General features: G+C 40.6%; 2 protein-coding genes and 1 pseudogene across 3 annotated transcripts in view; all 3 read left to right on the top strand.

Moving 5' to 3' along the window:
- LOC113179652 (protocadherin gamma-C3) overlaps window positions 1-17,965 on the top strand; it is a 145,736-nt gene that overhangs the window by 7,941 nt on the left and 119,830 nt on the right. Inside the window, exon 1 of one of the 2 annotated variants that reach the window (XM_077800899.1) lies at window positions 2,088-4,591. The exons of the other annotated variant lie outside the window; for it this stretch is intronic. Coding sequence (XP_077657025.1) covers window positions 2,171-4,591 — 2,421 coding nt within the window. The 5' untranslated portion in view covers window positions 2,088-2,170. Of the gene's footprint in view, window positions 1-2,087; window positions 4,592-17,965 lie in introns of those variants that run through there. 2 annotated transcript variants of the gene reach the window in all.
- Window positions 6,436-8,880, top strand: LOC113179740 (protocadherin gamma-A5). The gene has a single exon (XM_026384479.2). It carries the CDS (start codon window positions 6,436-6,438, stop codon window positions 8,878-8,880), a length of 2,445 nt encoding a protein of 814 aa, XP_026240264.2.
- LOC113179743 (protocadherin gamma-A6 pseudogene) lies at window positions 13,641-15,973 on the top strand (annotated as a pseudogene).

Consider the following 17,965-nt stretch of genomic DNA (forward strand, 5'->3'; position numbering starts at 1 on the left):
CCACTCACTCTTTTAAATGCTGGTTTCTCATATGCATTACTAAAAGGATAGATAAGACTTGTGAAATAGAAGTTGATTCTATAAATTTATATTTATAACATTCTTTCTCATGATGCTAATGTCGAATGTGGACTGCATATTTTTAAAATTTCCTCTTTTTGCATTCTACCATGCTTTGCTTAAAGCTTACTTTTCTTTCTTTTTTCATTTTAATCAGACAGTGGCAATTTATAAATAATGGGGGAAATGCTTAACTTTTAGAAATAATTTTAACAGTGATATTGCCTCAATGGAATGGTATATTTCATATTTTGCTGTTACCTGATCTGAGATGAAGCAGAAATGACTTTGTGTGATTCCTTTGGTGCACTTCCATGATTAACAAAAATATTGCCCATTCTATTTCACTCATATTTAAGTAGAGTGCAGGAGAAAGTTTGTGTGTGTGTGTGTGTGTGTGTGTGGTGCTGGGTATGGAACCCAGGGCCTTGGGCATGCTAGGCAAGTGCTCAATTACTAAGCTACACTGCCAGCCCTGTAGGAGTTAATTTTTAACATCTTCTAAATTACTTATCATAGCACCAGTGTTGAGTCCCACCTTGATTTCTAAGGAAAGCATAACTTTTTGAAGTCTTTCCCCCCACCCCATCAGTTAAACCTCTTACAAAGACTGTGTGACTTGGATTCTGAATTGTATTATTCATGCTGCTTAGTAAATTGACTTCATCCCTTGCCAGTGCGTCATACCTACTTGGCAATGGCCCTCAGCAATCCCTATCTATCCTTATTCCTACAAACTATTCTCAAATAGTTCTATCACTATGTGGCACTGGAATGAACTGATATAGGATAAAATGTTTTGTGTGTAACTGATATACAAAACTTTTGTTCCTTTTGCTTTCATATAGTTCTGTGGGTTATTTCACAATTCATGAATGCCTATGCCTGAGCAATTTAGGATTTTTTGATATCTGGAAGTTGTAGCAAGTCTGTGGATTATGGCTTATCCCAATTTGAGAAGGAGTGTTATAATTTCTATGTAGTTTTGTATTCATGGGAATACAAAATGAGATATGGGACAATTAGCTGGCTTGGAGAGAAGAAAGAGGAAATAAGTGAATATTTCACATATAATTTGATAATGATCAATTTATCTAAAACTAGATCAAATATATTCAGAAGTTGGCATTAAGAATATGTTCCAGGGCTGGGGTTGTGGCTCAGTGGTAGAGTACTTGCCTAGTACTCATGAGGCACTAGGTTTGGTGCCCAGCACCCACTTAAAAAAAAACAAAATAAACAAAATTAAGTTATTGTGTCGATCTTCAACTAAAAATATTTTTAAAAATATGTTTCAGAATCAAACTGATACATATTTCAATGCCTATGAAAGCCATAGATAATTTATAACCTAATATCAATGGAAAATATGTTTTTGTTTGAATAGGCACTATGTTCCTCTTAGAAAATAATAATTCTGATTTTAAAATTCTTGTATATTTATACAGTGGACAACTAGATAGCTATAAAGATAATTGAGAAGCCTCTGTGTACTTGTATGAGATGATCCTCAAGATATGATGGGTCCCCCATACTAAACATATTTAAATATATAAATATAAATAGCTATATATATAAGCAAGGTGAAAATTATGGTATGTTGTATGCTCATATTTGTGTAAAAGGAGGGATAACATTTATTAAAATCTGCACTATGTAAAACATGTCTCTGAGGATACACATGACACATTATACTTTTTTCACTTGAGAGAAAATGTTACACAATACAGGGATCGGAGTAAGAACATATGCAATATATACCTTCAGAATTTGGAACAATATAATAAATTGTCTATTTAAATACAAATAAATACTCCATAATTTTAAAAAAGAAAAGGGGAAAAAAACTTCAAACGTTTACAAGCCATTAGCGCAGTTCCCCGGGAAAACCTCTGGGCGTCGCTGCAAGTCAAAAGAAGAGAAAGATCGTATAGGAAGACGCGTTTGGGAGACTCAGAGGGTAACTTCCTGCTCAAACCAAACACATAGAAGAGGTCAGTACAAATTCGGATACAGAAAACAAAAGCAGGAAAAGTGACCATCCAAGCCATCCAAGGGAGGGCTCGTTCCTCCTACCTCAAAGAATCAGGGCGGCGGACGGAGACGCACGATGACGCCAGGCGCCCGGAGGAGCAGGCTGGCGCTGTTGCTGCAGGTACTGTTGCCTTTCTTGCTGTCTTTGTTCAGCCGGGCTCTCCCAGACCAAATCCACTACTCGATTCCGGAAGAGCTGGATAAGAACACAGTGGTTGGAAACCTCGCCAAGGATCTGGGGCTCAGTGTCCAGGATTTGCCAGCCCGGAAACTGCGGATTAGCGCAGAAAAGGAATATTTCACTTTAAATCCACTGAGTGGGGACTTAACTGTGCGTGACAGAATAGACAGAGAGCAAATTTGCGGGAAGCAGCCTCAGTGTATTCTGGATTTCGATACTGTCGCTGAAAACCCATTTAATATTTATCACGTAGCAGTCATTGTGCAGGATATAAATGACAACACTCCATTATTCAAACAGAGTAAAATTGACTTAAAAATTGGAGAATCCACCAAACCAGGTACAACATTTCCACTAGACCCAGCTCTGGACTCAGATACTGGTCCTAATTCACTGCAAAGATACCACCTTAATGACAATGAATACTTTGATCTCACAGAAAAACAGGCTCCAGATGGACGTAAATATCCTGAGTTGACTTTGAAACAGTCTCTGGACAGAGAAGAGCACAGTTTTCATCAGCTGGTTCTCACAGCTGTGGATGGGGGGGAACCACCTCAAAGTGGTACCACCCAGATCCGAATTCAAGTCACCGATGCCAATGATAATCCTCCGGTATTCAGCCAGGATGTGTACAGGGTCACCCTGCGGGAGAATGTCCCCCCAGGCTTCTCAGTGCTTCGAGTGATGGCCACTGACCAGGATGAGGGTGTCAATGCAGAGGTCACCTATTCCTTTCATAATGTGGATGAACAAGTGGAACATTTTTTCAACTTAGACAAAAGAACAGGAGAAATCACAACAAAGGATAATTTGGATTTTGAAATTGCTAACAGTTACACTCTGAGTATAGAAGCAAAAGATCCTGGAGATCTAGCATCCCATTGCAGTATCCAAGTTGAAATTCTCGATGAGAATGATTGTGCACCTGAAGTGATTGTGACTTCAGTCTTTGCTCCCCTGCCAGAAGATTCACCACCAGGAACAGTGATTGCCTTGATAAAAACGAGAGACAGAGACTCAGGAGACAATGGAGAAGTTTACTGTGAAATTCGGGGACATTCAGAGTTTATATTGAAATCTTCCTTGAAGAACTACTACAAGCTAATGACAGACCGGGTTCTAGACCGGGAAGAGATCCCAGAATACAACATCACCATCACAGCCACCGACAGGGGCAAGCCACCTCTCTCCTCCACGATAAAGATCACCCTGCACATCTCAGATGTCAATGATAATGCGCCAGTTTTCCAACAGAGCTCCTACGTGGCCCATGTGGCTGAGAACAATCCACCTGGAGCCTCCATCGCTCAGGTCAGTGCCTATGATCCAGACTTGGGCCCCAATGGCCAAGTCTCCTACTCCATCCTGGCTAGCGACCTGGAGCCTCAGGTACTGTCGTCCTATGTGTCCGTGAGCGCACATAGTGGGGTGGTGTTCGCGCAGCGAGCCTTCGACCACGAGCAGCTACGCGTCTTCCAGCTGACGCTGCAAGCGCGCGACCATGGCTCACCACCTCTCAGCGCCAACGTGAGCCTGCGCGTGTTGGTAGGAGACCGCAACGACAACGCGCCACGGGTGCTCTATCCCGCGCTCGCTCCCGACGGCTCAGCGCTCTTCGACACTGTGCCGCGCGCCGCGGAGCCCGGCTACCTGGTCACCAAAGTGGTGGCGGTGGACGCGGACTCGGGACACAATGCCTGGCTATCCTACCATGTGCTGCAGGCCAGCGACCCCGGACTCTTCAGCCTGGGGCTGCGCACTGGAGAGGTGCGCACAGCGCGTGCCTTGGGCGACAGGGATGCGACTCGCCAGCGCCTACTAGTCGCTGTGCGTGATGGTGGACAGCCACCCCTTTCAGCCACCGCCACGCTGCACCTGATCTTCGCGGATAGCCTGCAAGAGGTCTTACCAGACCTCAGCGATGACCCTCTGCCCACTGACCCCCAGTCTGAGCTGCAGTTTTACCTGGTGTTGGCCTTGGCCTTGATTTCTGTGCTGTTCCTTCTGGCGGTGATTCTAGCTATTGCTCTGCGCCTGAGACACTCCTTTAGTTCTGCTGCCTGGGGTTGCTTTGAACCAGGTTTGAGCTTCAAGTCTGGGCCTGGGGTTCTCCCCAGTCACAGTGAAGGAACATTGCCCTATTCTTACAATGTGTGTGTTGCCTCACAATCAGCTAAAACAGAGTTTAATTTTCTCAATGTGACACCAGCAATGGCTCCTCCTGAGGATCTACTCTGTGAAGATGCCTCTTGGGTACCATGTACAAATCATGACAACACTAATGTTCCCTTTGCCTCAGATACTACTTTAAAGGTGAGCTTTGCTTCATTTATTTTCACTTGGGGCCTTGGTATTTCTTTTTAAATCGTGTAACTGAGATGAGACACTTGTTTTATTGTCTTGTGAGTCATATTTGGTCAATGTTCTTCCTTAATTATCTTAATCTTTTCTAACTAAACATTAAATATTGGTTTTCTATCTGAAGTAGGAAGTTTATTTGTCTGTAATTACAAGTATTTACCACAAGAGATACTCTTTTTCTTCCTGTTTTTATATTCCTTTCATCTAAAGGTTGATTACTATTGGGAATTTAAGCAATTGCTTTTACCTTTAGCTTTACTTTCTCTTGAATTTATAGCACTTAAGATGTAAGAGATTACTCAATAGTTTGTGGAAATGGTGAGGGAGCTACCCAGGTCATGGCTTGCTAACAACAAAAAATGCACAAAACATTGTTCCATTGATTTGAAATCAACACTATTTAAATGTCTTAGCAAGCTGAGTGTCATGTTATCTCAGATTTTTTTTTTCAGTGCTAGGGATCAAACCCAGGGCCAATATATTAGGCAAATGCTCCATCACTGAGCTACATCACTAAACCCCAGATAAATTTTTAAAGGTTGAACAGTGTTCAAAGGCTGAAGTATCTATTATTAAGAGTACATTTTAATAAATGTGAGAAATCATTCTCTTTCCTGCATATTAATAAATTGTTCCTGAGAAAAATTGCACATGGAAGAAAATTCTGAAACCTATGTTTATGTCATCTTCTACCAAATACTACTTCAAAGTTTATGACTTTTAATTTTAACATTATAGATGCAGAACATCTCATTTAAAAATTTTTTTCTATCAAGGTGCCATTAAGTAAAAAATGCTATTCTCACTTGACAGACTCTTTGAAGCTCAAAAAATATCTATTTTTCCAACCATAATTTTTATATGTTATCATGCAAAAGTAATAACACTAAATATCTGTCTCAACATGAAAACACCTCTGCGAAGTACATATCTAGGTACACTTTTCTATATGAATGATAAACTAAATCCCTGTCCTCCGCAGTGATTATATTGATTTCTACCAAAAGCTTATCACTATACAATGTCTCACTATACATATTTGAATAATGTAATAGGAAAATATAATTAATGCACAGTTAATCCAACGTAAACTCAATGTAGCTGCCATATTCTTAGATTAAAAATCTATAAACTTTCTCAAAGACTTCACAAGTAACAGAGGCCTATACTTTTCTGCATATGACACTTAATAGAATTTTCAAATCAGTAGGCCTTTTTGAGAAGGCCTCCCAGGTTTGTTTTCTTGGCATTCTTATGTACAAATGTGAAGGTTTTCCTAAGTGTATCCCAATAAAAATATGAAATCTTGAAATTGGCAAAGGTACCAATTTAGGTATTCTAATTAAAGAAACTCAAGAAGTAAATAAAGGATATAGGTTCAATGGTACATAAAATAAAACTTCTAAGAAAGTAAAAAAGAATATAATAATTGGTCTCAGCGGTTTGTGAAACTGTTTCAGAATTGAAACTTGATTAAATATAAACCATGTCAACAATACATTAAGGATATGCAAAATCATTGGAAATAAAAATATAACTAAAGTCATGGGAAATAAAAATAGAATTGGTGTAGTAACTGATTAGGACTCTGAGCGTCGCTGTTCACCAAAGTGGGAAAGAATCTGTCACAGAAGCAACTCGACTCTCAGCTTCTTCCATACTAAACACGACTAGGCAAGCTTCTGGGAACTGCCGCCCGTCCCAATTCCGCCAAAGAATATGCTCTCCTCGATTTTAAAGAAATAAGGAAACAGCAGGCTGAACCAGGACTAAGAGAATTGAGGGAAGAGAAAGCAATGGCGAATCTACTAAGGCGCTGGGGCTGCGGAGACCTGCTTTTGTCCTTCATGCTTCTGGGAACGCTGTGCCAGCCAGGGTCCGGGCAGATCCGCTACTCGGTGCCCGAGGAATTAGAGAAAGGCTCCTTCGTGGGCAATATCGCCAAGGACCTGGGTCTACAACCGCAGGAGCTGGTGGAGCACGGAGTCCGCATCGTCTCCAGAGGTAGGACGCAGCTTTTCTCTCTGAACCCGCGAAGCGGCAGCTTGGTCACAGGGGAAAGAATAGATCGGGAGGAGCTCTGCGCTCAGAGCGCGCGGTGTCTGGTGAACTTTAACATCCTGGTTGAGAATAAAATGAAAATTTATGGGGTAGAAGTGGAAATAGTTGATATTAATGATAACTTTCCTAGATTCCGGGAGGAGGAATTAAAAGTAAAAGTTAATGAAAACGCAGCTGTGGGAACTCGCTTAGTGCTTCCCTTCGCACGAGATGCGGATGTGGGTGTGAACTCCCTCCAGAGTTACCAGCTGAGCACCAATCTTCACTTTTCCCTGGACGTGAAGAGCGGATCTGACGGGCAAAATTACCCCGAGTTAGTGTTGGAAAGGCCCCTGGATCGCGAGAAAGAGGCGATTCACGAACTCCTTCTCACAGCCTTAGATGGCGGAGACCCAGTACTCTCTAGCACCACGCGGATCCGCGTGGCAGTCCTGGACGCAAATGATAACGCGCCCCTCTTCACCCGATCCGAATATAGAGTGAGTGTTCCAGAGAGCATACCTGTGGGAACTCAGCTACTCACTCTGACCGCCACAGATGCAGATGAGGGAATAAATGGGAAAGTGACCTACTCTTTTCGCAATGAAGAAGACAAAATTTCGGAGACGTTCCAACTTGATTCCACTCTGGGGGAAATCTCAACTATTCAATCCCTGGACTATGAAGAATCCAGATTCTACCTCATGGAAGTGGTAGCTCAAGATGGAGGTGCTCTTCTTGCTAGTGCTAAGGTGCTGGTCACAGTACAGGATGTGAATGACAATGCCCCAGAAGTGATACTCACTACTTTTAGCAGTTCTGTTTCTGAAGACTGTCTTCCTGGGACCATAATCGCCCTGTTTAGCATACATGATGTTGATTCTGGGGAGAATGGTGAGACTTCATGTTCTATTCCGAAGAACCTGCCTTTCAAATTAGAAAGGTCAGTTGATAATTACTATCACCTATTAACAACAAGAGCTCTGGACAGAGAAGAGACTCCAGATTATAATATCACAGTAACCGTTACAGACCATGGCACCCCACCCCTGTCTACCGAAAATCAAATTTCCCTGAAAGTAGCAGACATCAATGACAACCCACCTACCTTCTCTCAGGCCTCCTACTCTACTTCAATCCCAGAGAACAACCCCAGAGGAGTTTCTATCTTCTCTGTGACAGCCCATGACCCTGACAGTGGTGACAATGCTAGGATCACTTACTCCCTGGAAGAATATACATTACAGGGAGTGCCTCTATCCTCCTATGTCTCCATGAACTCAGACACTGGTGTCCTGTATGCACTATGTTCCTTTGACTATGAACAGTTAAGAGACCTGCAGCTACTGGTGAAAGCCAGTGACAGTGGGAACCCTCCACTCAGCAGCAACGTGTCACTGAACTTATTTGTGCTGGATCAGAATGACAACATCCCTGAGATCCTGTACCCCACCATTCCTACTGATGGTTCCACTGGTGTAGAGCTGGCACCCCGCTCTGCAGAGCCTGGATACCTGGTGACCAAGGTAGTGGCAGTGGACAGAGACTCAGGACAGAATGCCTGGCTGTCCTACCGCCTGCTCAAGGCCAGCGAACCAGGGCTCTTCTCAGTGGGGCTGCACAATGGTGAGGTGCGCACAGCACGGACGCTACTGGATAGAGATGCTCTCAAGCAGAGTCTTGTGGTGATTGTTCAGGACCATGGCCAGCCCCCTCTCTCAGCCACTGTCACACTCACAGTGGCCATGGCTGACAGTATCCCTGATGTTCTGGCCAATCTGGGTAGCATCAAGCCCCCTTCCTACTCTGATGATTCAGAGCTTACACTCTACCTTGTGGTAGCAGTGGCTGCAGTCTCTTGTGTCTTCCTGGCCTTTGTCATTGTGATGCTGGCACTTAGACTAAGACGCTGGCACTCATCACGCCTGCTCCAGGTTTCCAGAGGCAGGTTGGCAGGCGTGCCCACCTCCCACATTGTGGGCATGGATGGGGTGCAAGCTTTCCTGCAGACCTATTCCCATGAGATCTCCCTCACTGCAGACTCCAGGAAGAGCCACCTGATCTTTCCCCAACCCAACTACGCAGACACTCTCATTAGTGAACAGAGTTGTGAGAAAAGTGAACCTCTTCTGGTGTCTGATAAGGCAAATGCAAACAAAGAAGAACCAGGAGTTGCTCAGGTTAGTTCTTTCTTACAGTAAGAATGCCTGGAGCATTTTCTTCCTTTGTTTTCTCAATCTTTTTTCTGCCACATTCAAAATCAGCTAATTATGTAGTGAATCCTTGTTTGCTTTATTGCAGATTAACTTTATTTTAATTGATAATTGATGCTTTTTCCATTTATTTTCAAATTGCTTTGGACTTACTGTTTTTTTCTCAATCTGTGCTTATTTTGGAAAATCTAACTGATTAACAGTAGACTTAAGTGAAGTGCCAATCTTAAAATAAAGTGGTAAATATAATACTTTACTCAAAGATTTTGTTAGTTCAGAACAGCTATTCTGTTGATAGTAGAGTTGTTCTATGAATTCAAGTAGTTAGACATATTGTACTCTTTTGAATATTTGCCTAGACATTATTAGTAAACATGCTTTGGAAAGATATCTATAGGATTTGTATTTTAGTATATTTGAAGTTTACATAAGGAAATGGCTTACAGTACTTGCATAAATCAGTGGACAAGTACAGAAACCTTCTGCACAATATCAGAAATGTAGGATTAATTTATAGTGATGATCATGTCTGTAGCATTCTGAAATCAGAAAATTTTGGTTAACCCATGTAATTATTGGATATGCACATTTGTTGAGAGAAGAAACCGGTGAGAAGAAACTTTAGAATTGTAATTCATTTTGTGATATGGGTTACAGTCTCAAGAAAGAGATTCTGCTACATTCAACAAGTATAAATACATCATACACTTGTCATCACTCGTTACAGGTAGTCACTTAACAGAATCAATATCTGCTAAAATGATTCTGTATTGGAGGATAATTCTGCTTTATTAAAGAGTCTAAGGTTTGTACTTGAAAAATCAATGCAACATAAGAATGGCTTGAAATTATAAAGTTAATTTCTGAGGACTGTGTTTACTTTAAATTAATAGATTTTTCTTAGTTAAAATGCTAGTCTGAGTTTCAAATTCATGAATACGGGTCATGGAAGGGAAGAACTACTTAATTTGATTGATTTTCTGCCTCTTTGCTGACAATGATTTTCAGATACTTCTTACTAAAAGCTTTTAAATCGTTCAAATTTTATATATTTGACACTTTGAACATCAGTGGCAAATTATTAATAAATGGGAGGAAATGGCAGTTGAATATTATTAGGGGAATATAGACTATGTTACTCAGTCATGTGATTTATTGACACATTTAGGAAAACAGAACCACTTGATTTTTATTTTTAAATATTTATTTAGATGACATCCAATTATATATATATACATATATATATTATATACATATATATATGGAAAATCCTAACCTCAATGTAAAATATGCAAAATCACTGAATAGTTAATGCATCCAAAAAATTACAGAAGAATCAGTATGATAGATGCTGACGTCACTTGCTCCAATATGGAAAATCACTTTTCCATTACTGTTTAAAGAAAAAGTTATAGGTTTGGGTATGTATCCTGAGATAACTTTTGTATGCAATGGACAAACATCTTTTAAACCTCTCTAAACTACCAATAAACTTGCATTTTAAATGCTTGCTGCACACACTGTCAGTATATGTATTATACCTACTTTCAAATATTTGAATCTTCAGTTTTATTTGTGCTCTGAAAAGATAAATTTCCTGTACTAATGTTCATAGAATGGTGGAAAGTCATTTTTCTTGGCTGTTTTGAAGCAGTCTTGATTCAATATATATTTTTAGTGGTTTGGGGATCAAATGCAAAGTCTTGCTCCTGCTAGGCAAGAACTCATTCTACCACTGAGCTACACCCCTAACTCCTCATTATTTTTTTATGTTTGTATAAAGATGCCAGTGAATGGTTATACAATGAGCAGTTTAACATGCTTTGAAGTTTTTCCCTTGTAAGCTGACTTCATATTGCTGCACACCTGCCAAGTTTTAGAGTAACAGTATAATATGTAGATTAGAGACACTTTCTTTATGAAGACCTTCTAGTTTGGATATGGAGTTAAAACTGTAAGACACCTGTCACAACACAGAAATTAGCATTCTTATTGACAAAGGAAGAATGTCAATGAAAAATGTTGAGATCATCATACAATAACCTTGAAGTATGAGGACTCATACTTCATCTCCTAAAATCCAAATAATTCTCCATCGTTAAGCTACTTGGAAAGAAACAGTACAATTGAGGACAGTTATAATGTAGTATTGAAAAACATCACTTGTGAAAGAGTTTTTCAATCATACACTTTTATTAAAAGTAGACACTTAAACACTAGGAAAAGAGACTCTTGCTTCTTAACCTATTCCTACTTTATAAAAATAATCAGCCTCTTGCTTACCTATCAGTTCTTTTGGGGATAAAATAATAAAGGAAATATTTTTCAGAAAGTGAAATATAGTACAAAACTAAGAGCTCTGAAGTTTATTCCTTGAAATAATAATACACATCAAGTTGATACTTCAAGAATTTTTATACTACATTTTCTGCAGTCACCAACACTTTCTTTTATGTGCTTTTCTATTTGCTATTTTATTGAGTTCTCAGTTCTACTAAGAATAGGGAATATGTTATTCTGTCCATTTTATAAATATGGAAGCTAAAAATATGATGATGCTAATAATAACTTGAACAAGTTTATCTCTGTTTTCTGATGAGTAAAACATCTTTCATTTGGGTGGACAAAGTTCAAGTTCAGAGAAATGACAGCCAGATTAAATATTTAAAATATTCAAGTGTAGTCTCTCATCGACTGCCTGCCATGAAGATACCCATCAGAGAACCATCACAAAGACAAAGCAAGTGGTAATTCATCTAAATTCTTGGAATCCTTTAGTGATCTCCTCTCCTAGGAATTAGAAGAGAATGGATGGGAAACCACTCCAGTCCAAGGTGCCTGGCAAGACCAAGGCAAATGCCATTTCTCTTCCTGTTGTCTTTGTACAGCCAGGAGCTTTCAGAGCAGATTCACTGCTTTATTCCTGAAGAGCTTTCCAGGAGCTTCCTGGTGGGGAACCTTGCAAAAGATCTGGGGTTGGCATGGTGGGGTACCTACTCAGAACTTGAGGATTAATGCAGAAAAGAAATTCTTTACCATGAACACAGAAAATGGGGACTTACTTGTGAGGATGGTATAGACTAAGCATATTTGAGGCAAGAATTCAACATGTGTTCTAGAATTTGAAATGGTTGCTGAAAAGCCTTTGAACTTTTTTCAGGGACATCAATGACAACCACTGACCTTTAGCAGAAATATCACTGAGGTGGAAATTAGAAAACTGGCAATAACAGGAGCTACATTTTCCCTGGAATCTGTACAAGATGCTGATGCAGGTGTCAAGTCCTTGTAGCAGTTAGTACTGCTACAAAGTAGTCCTCAGCCCTGATCTCCACTTTTCTGTAATTCAAAAGGAGAACCCATATGGTAGTAGTTACCCAGAGCTGGTGCTGAAAGCACCCTTTGACAGAGGAAAGCTGTTCTTCCACCACCTGGTCCTCATGGCTATAGACAGAGGAGAGCCCTCCAGAAGCAGCACCACCCAGATCAGGGTAATTGTTGCAGATGCAAATGATAATCCCCCAGCATTTACTCAGGATGTGTACAGGATCAGGGTTCAAGATAACCTACCTGCTGGATCCTCCTTGCTAAGTGTTGGCCACTGATCCAGATGATAGTGACAATACCAAGATCACCTACTCCTTTATCAATGTTGGTAAAGCAGTGAGAAAACTGTTGTAAGTTGGATCATAAAATAGGAGAACTCACCACTGCTGGAGGATTGGACTTTGAAGAGAGAGCTACACACTTGGGGTAGAAACAAAAGATGGTGAAAGTCACAGTGCACAGAGTAAGATACAAATAGATATTTTGGATGAAAATGACAATGCCCTGGAGATTACGCTGGCTTCTGAATCCCAACTTATAGAAAAGGATGCTGAGCTGGGGACTACTGTTGCTCTGATCAAGACACGTGATCTAGATTCTGGATTTAATGGGGGAAATCCTGTGCAAATTAAAAGGGAAATTTCCATTTAAAATAGTTCAAGATACAAAACATACACATAGGTTGGTGACAGATAGTGCCCTGGACAGGGAGAAAATCCCAAGAGTACAATGTTATTATTATAGCCTCCTACAAAGGCAACCCACTCCTCTCCTCAGGCACAAGTTTTAACCTGTACATCACTGACATCAACAATAATGCCACAATTTTCTACCAAGCCTCCTATGTAGTCTATATAGCAGAAAACAATCCTCCTGGAGCCTTCATTTCTTAAATTAGCACCTTAGACACAGACCTGGAGCCCAATGGCAAGTCCCCTACTCCATTGTGACCAGAGACCTGGAGCCTCACGCATTGTAATGCTATAGGCAGGGAGCCTTCGACCTCAAGCAACTATGTTCCTTTGAGCTGATTCTGCAGGCCTGCATGTGTTGATAGGCGACTACAATGACAATGCTCCATGGGTGTGCTAACCTATGCTGGTGCCCAATGACATAGTGCCTTGAGCTATGGAGCGCGGCTACCTGGTCACCAAGGTGGTGGCGGTGGATACTGATTGAGGACACAATGCCTGGCTAACCTATCATGTGCTGCAGGCCACACCTGCAAGTTTAAATTGCAAATTACATCCTCCAACCACAAAACAGATCAGACACCATAAGTACGCAGAAATTCCATCCTGAAATGATTCGCTACTGGTCTCCACTCGTTTAAGGACCTTGATCTCTGTTTCTGAGGAATGCAAAGTGATCCGTCACTGTTCTTCCTACTCATAATCCCAAAGAAGTTCATAAAGCTAGTTATGGCAGCTCTGCGGAGGTGCCAGCATCTGTGGTGGCTGTTTGGAGCCAGAACTGCACAGATCCACTACTCTATTCCCGAGGAGCTAGAGAAGGGTTCCTTCATCAGCAACGTCATCAAGGACTTGGAACTGGAGCCCCAAGAGCTCATGGAGAGTGGAGTCTGCATCGTCTCCAGGAGTAGGACGCAGCCTTTCTCTCTGAACCCGTGAAGCGGCAGCTTGATCACCCACCTCAGGCAGGATAGACCGGGAGGAGCTCGGCACTCAGCGCGTGTGGTGTCTAATAAATTTTAACATTCTTATCAAAAATAAGAATGTTATATTTATCCTGTGGAAGTGGAAAGAGTGGACATTAATGACAATGCTCCCCAATTCTTAAGGGAAGACTTGGAAGTGAAAAATTCTCGAAAACTAAGTTCCATCTTCTCGCTTTTGACTAATGGAGGTCTATGATCCTGATGTGGGAATAAACTCACTTCAGAACTTCAAGCAGTAACAGATATTTTTCAGTGGATGTGAAAAACCAAGCCCATGGGCCCAAGTACCCAGAGCTGGTGCTGGAGTGTGCCCCGGACTGCAAGAGAGAAGCCATTCACCACCTGAACCTTACTGCCATGGATGGTGGTAACCCTGTCTGTTCAGGTATGGCATGAATTGTGTTAACTGTTCTAGATGTGAATGACAATGCTCCAGTGTTTACTCAGCCCATCTATCCACGAGTGTTCCTGAATGTCTGCCTTTAGGCACACCAGTGTTGTCCGTAAATGCCACAGACCAGGATAAAGGAATCTATGCCCAAATTACATATTCCTTTGTGAAGATCACAGAGAAGATCACACAGATTTTCTGCTTGAATGTTCTAACTGAAGAAATTTCAACTTCTACAACTGTAGACTATGAGGACTCTAGCTTTTATAAGTTGGATGTTGAAGCCAGGGATCAGTCAGGTCTTCAAGACCGAGCAAAAGTCTTAATGACCTTCTTGGATGTGAATGATAATGTACCAGAAGTGGTTGTTATGTCTGAAAGCAGTCACTGAAAATGTACCTCCAGGAACGGTAATTACTCTTTTTCAAGTGTATGATCAAGATTCTGGACTGAATGGCTTGGTAACATGTTCCATTGTACAAAGCCTCCCTTTTGACTTGGAAAAATCAGTAGATGATTATTATGGATTAGTGACAAGTGCAGTTCTAGACTAGGAACAGGTGTCCTTGTACAACATCACTGTGATAGCTACAGACAAAGGAATACCGCCTCTGTCTACAGAAAAGCTCATTCCTTTACATGTGGTAGAGACTAATGACAACTCACCCATTTTCTCCCATTCATCCTACTCTATGTCACTGAGATGATTCCAGTCCCAGAGGTGCTTCCATCTTCTCTGTGAATGCACTGGACCCTGACAGTGAAGAGAATGCCCAAGTTACTTACTCTCTAGCTGAGGATATACTCCAAGGGGCACCTCTGTCTTCCTACCTCTCCATCAACTCCAATACTGGTGTCCTGTATGCACTGTGCTCCTCTGACTATGAACAGTCTAGAGACATCCAGGTACTGGTGATAGCCAGTAACAATGGGAACCCGTCACTCGGCAATGCAATCACTGAGCCTGCTGGTCCTGGATCAGAATGACAATGTGCCTGAGATCTTGTACCCTCCCCTCCCCACTGACGGCTCCACTGGGGTAGAGCTGGCTCCCTGCTCCGCAAAGCCTGGTTATCTAATGGTGACTGTGGACAGAGATTCAGGTCAGCATTCCTGGCTGTCCTACTGCCTGCTCAAGGCCAGTGAGCCAGGGCTATTCTCAGTGGAACTACACACAGGTGAGGTGCAAACAGCAAGGTCCCAGCTAGACAGTCACTCAAGCAGAGTCTTGTGGTGGCAATCCAGGGCCACAGCCAGCTGCCTCTTTCAGCCACAGTCACACTCATGGTGGTGGTGGTCAACAGCATCCCTGATGTTCTGGCTGATCTGAGCCATTTCAATCCCCCCCATGACTCTGATGCCTCAGACCTCACACTCTACCTAGTAATGGCGGTGGCTACTGTTTCCTGCATTTTCTTTGCCTTTATTATGGTGTTGCTGGTGCTTAGACTGCAAAGCTGGCACAAATCAAGCTTTCTGAAGTCTGCAAATGGGAGTTTTTGCCAAGTGTGCCCACCTCACACTTTGTGGATATGAATGGGATGCAGGCTTTCCTGCAGACATATTCCGATGAGGTCTTGCTCACCTTGGACTCAAGAAGCCACGTCATCTTCCCCCAGCCCAACTATGCTCACATGCTTGTCAGCCAGGAGGGTCGTGAGAAAAATGAGCTTCTTTTGATATAGGAAGATTCAGGGTTTTGTAAAGAGGAAGACTCCCTTGTTCAGATGAGGTTATGTTTTTTTATTTTAAAAAAAGAAAATTTTAAAATTCTTTGATCCATGCTAAGTTTTCCTAGTTTTTTGCAGCACACCATGTAATTCTGATTTTTTCTTTTATATAAATCAACCTCTTTTTAATCTTGTTTTTTTTTAAATTTGACTCTAAAAACAATTTAGTTTATTTTTTAACCTTTCTTTTATATGAAAGCTTTGATTTTGTACATCTCACATCTTAGACATTTGTGAAATCCTTTCTTTTTCTAATATTAAAAAAACTGAATTATTGCCTCTGTTAAATAAGACTAAGATTTAGTAGCCAGGAGCAGTGGAGCACACCTATAATTCTAGTAACTCAGGAGGCTGAGGCAGGAAGATCACAAGTTCGAGACCAGCCTCGGCAACTTACCAAAGGTCTAAGCAACTTAGTGAGACCCTGTCACAAAATAAAAGATAAAAAGGACTGGGGATGTATCTCAGTGGTAAAGTGTCCCAGGTTCAATTCCCAGTATCCCCACCAAAAAAAGGTCTTTGTATTTCCTCAGTGCTACTAAATAATTGTAAATAAACATTGGGGGGTCTCAGTGTATAGTATATAGATTAACCTACCTTGCAGAAAGCCCTGGGTCCAAATTCTACCACTGCAACACACACACACACACACACACACACACACACTATACATTGAATTGATCTTCTAAATAAGATGATAAAAGTAATACATCTTTTTATAAATCAATAGTGATATTTGCATTTCTGCAATTATTATACAATTGTTTATTTCAAGTTTCCAATTGTATATGGCTAACCAAGAGATTCCATACATTTTCAAATATGATTTGTTTAGACATTTGTGATATGATCCCTTGATGTGTTTTATCAAAATTTAAGAGTAAAGCTGGCCAGGTATGGTGGCCTACATCTGTAATCCCAGTGGCTTGGGAGGTTGAATCAGGAGGATCATGAGTTCAAAGCCAGCCTCAGCAACTTAAAGAGGCAATTGTAAGACCCTGTCTCTAGTTAAAATATTAAAAAGGGCTGGGGATGTGGCTCAGTGGTTAAACCCATCAGAGTTCAATCCCTGGTGCCAAAAAAAATATTAAAAGTAAATTATAATTTTAAACAAATGGAATCTTGGGCATTAGTCATGTGATTCAGATGGTCTCATACAAATATGATGATTTATTTGTTTTTTTTTTTACACTTTGAGAATATGAATGGTGTTTTACTGTATCACCAGTTTTGGGTGATTTTACTGCATCTTGAATATCTGTCATTATAGGTAACTGGGTTTCATGGATAGTAGACTGGTTTATTTTATTCTTTTACCTGAGTTACCTGTTATCATTTTATTTAAACAAAACATTTGACTAATCAAAAAAAATAGATCCTACTCTCACAATAGTCATTCATTCATGTAGTCGGTCAGTCATGATACATATATAAAGTGACCACTTGATAAATGTTTGGGAATCATGAAATTTGCTAAGTAAGACTCTTTGAACTACCAAATAAATCATCAATACTAAGACTGTCAGAGATTTTGAGCACATATTGAATTTTCAAGCATGGGGGATGTGTCTATCAAATTATTGATCACTTTTATCATCTGTGAAAAACATTCCAGTCTGATCAAACTTATGTTGAGATGATATTTTTTTTAAGTAAGGAAGTAAAACTCAGTAGGAATCATGAGAAAATACAACTTTGCTTGGCAATAAACTAATCAGAATTCTAACTAAATAAATGGTTCTTCAATAGAAAAAATCTCATAAAGGAAAGAAGATAATTAATTCAATGTCTGGAAAATCAAGTAGACTTTCCATTGAAATTTTAAATGCAAGTTTAAAAAAAGCAAATGTCAGAATGCTTCTCAATAGCTATCTATAACGTACTAACTTTAAAACTATAAAATCATTTTGATTTGATCTATTGAGCTTATGTTACATTTTATTAAAC

This window comes from Urocitellus parryii, chromosome 1 (assembly GCF_045843805.1).
Source record: "Urocitellus parryii isolate mUroPar1 chromosome 1, mUroPar1.hap1, whole genome shotgun sequence".
Taxonomy (NCBI): domain Eukaryota; kingdom Metazoa; phylum Chordata; class Mammalia; order Rodentia; family Sciuridae; genus Urocitellus; species Urocitellus parryii.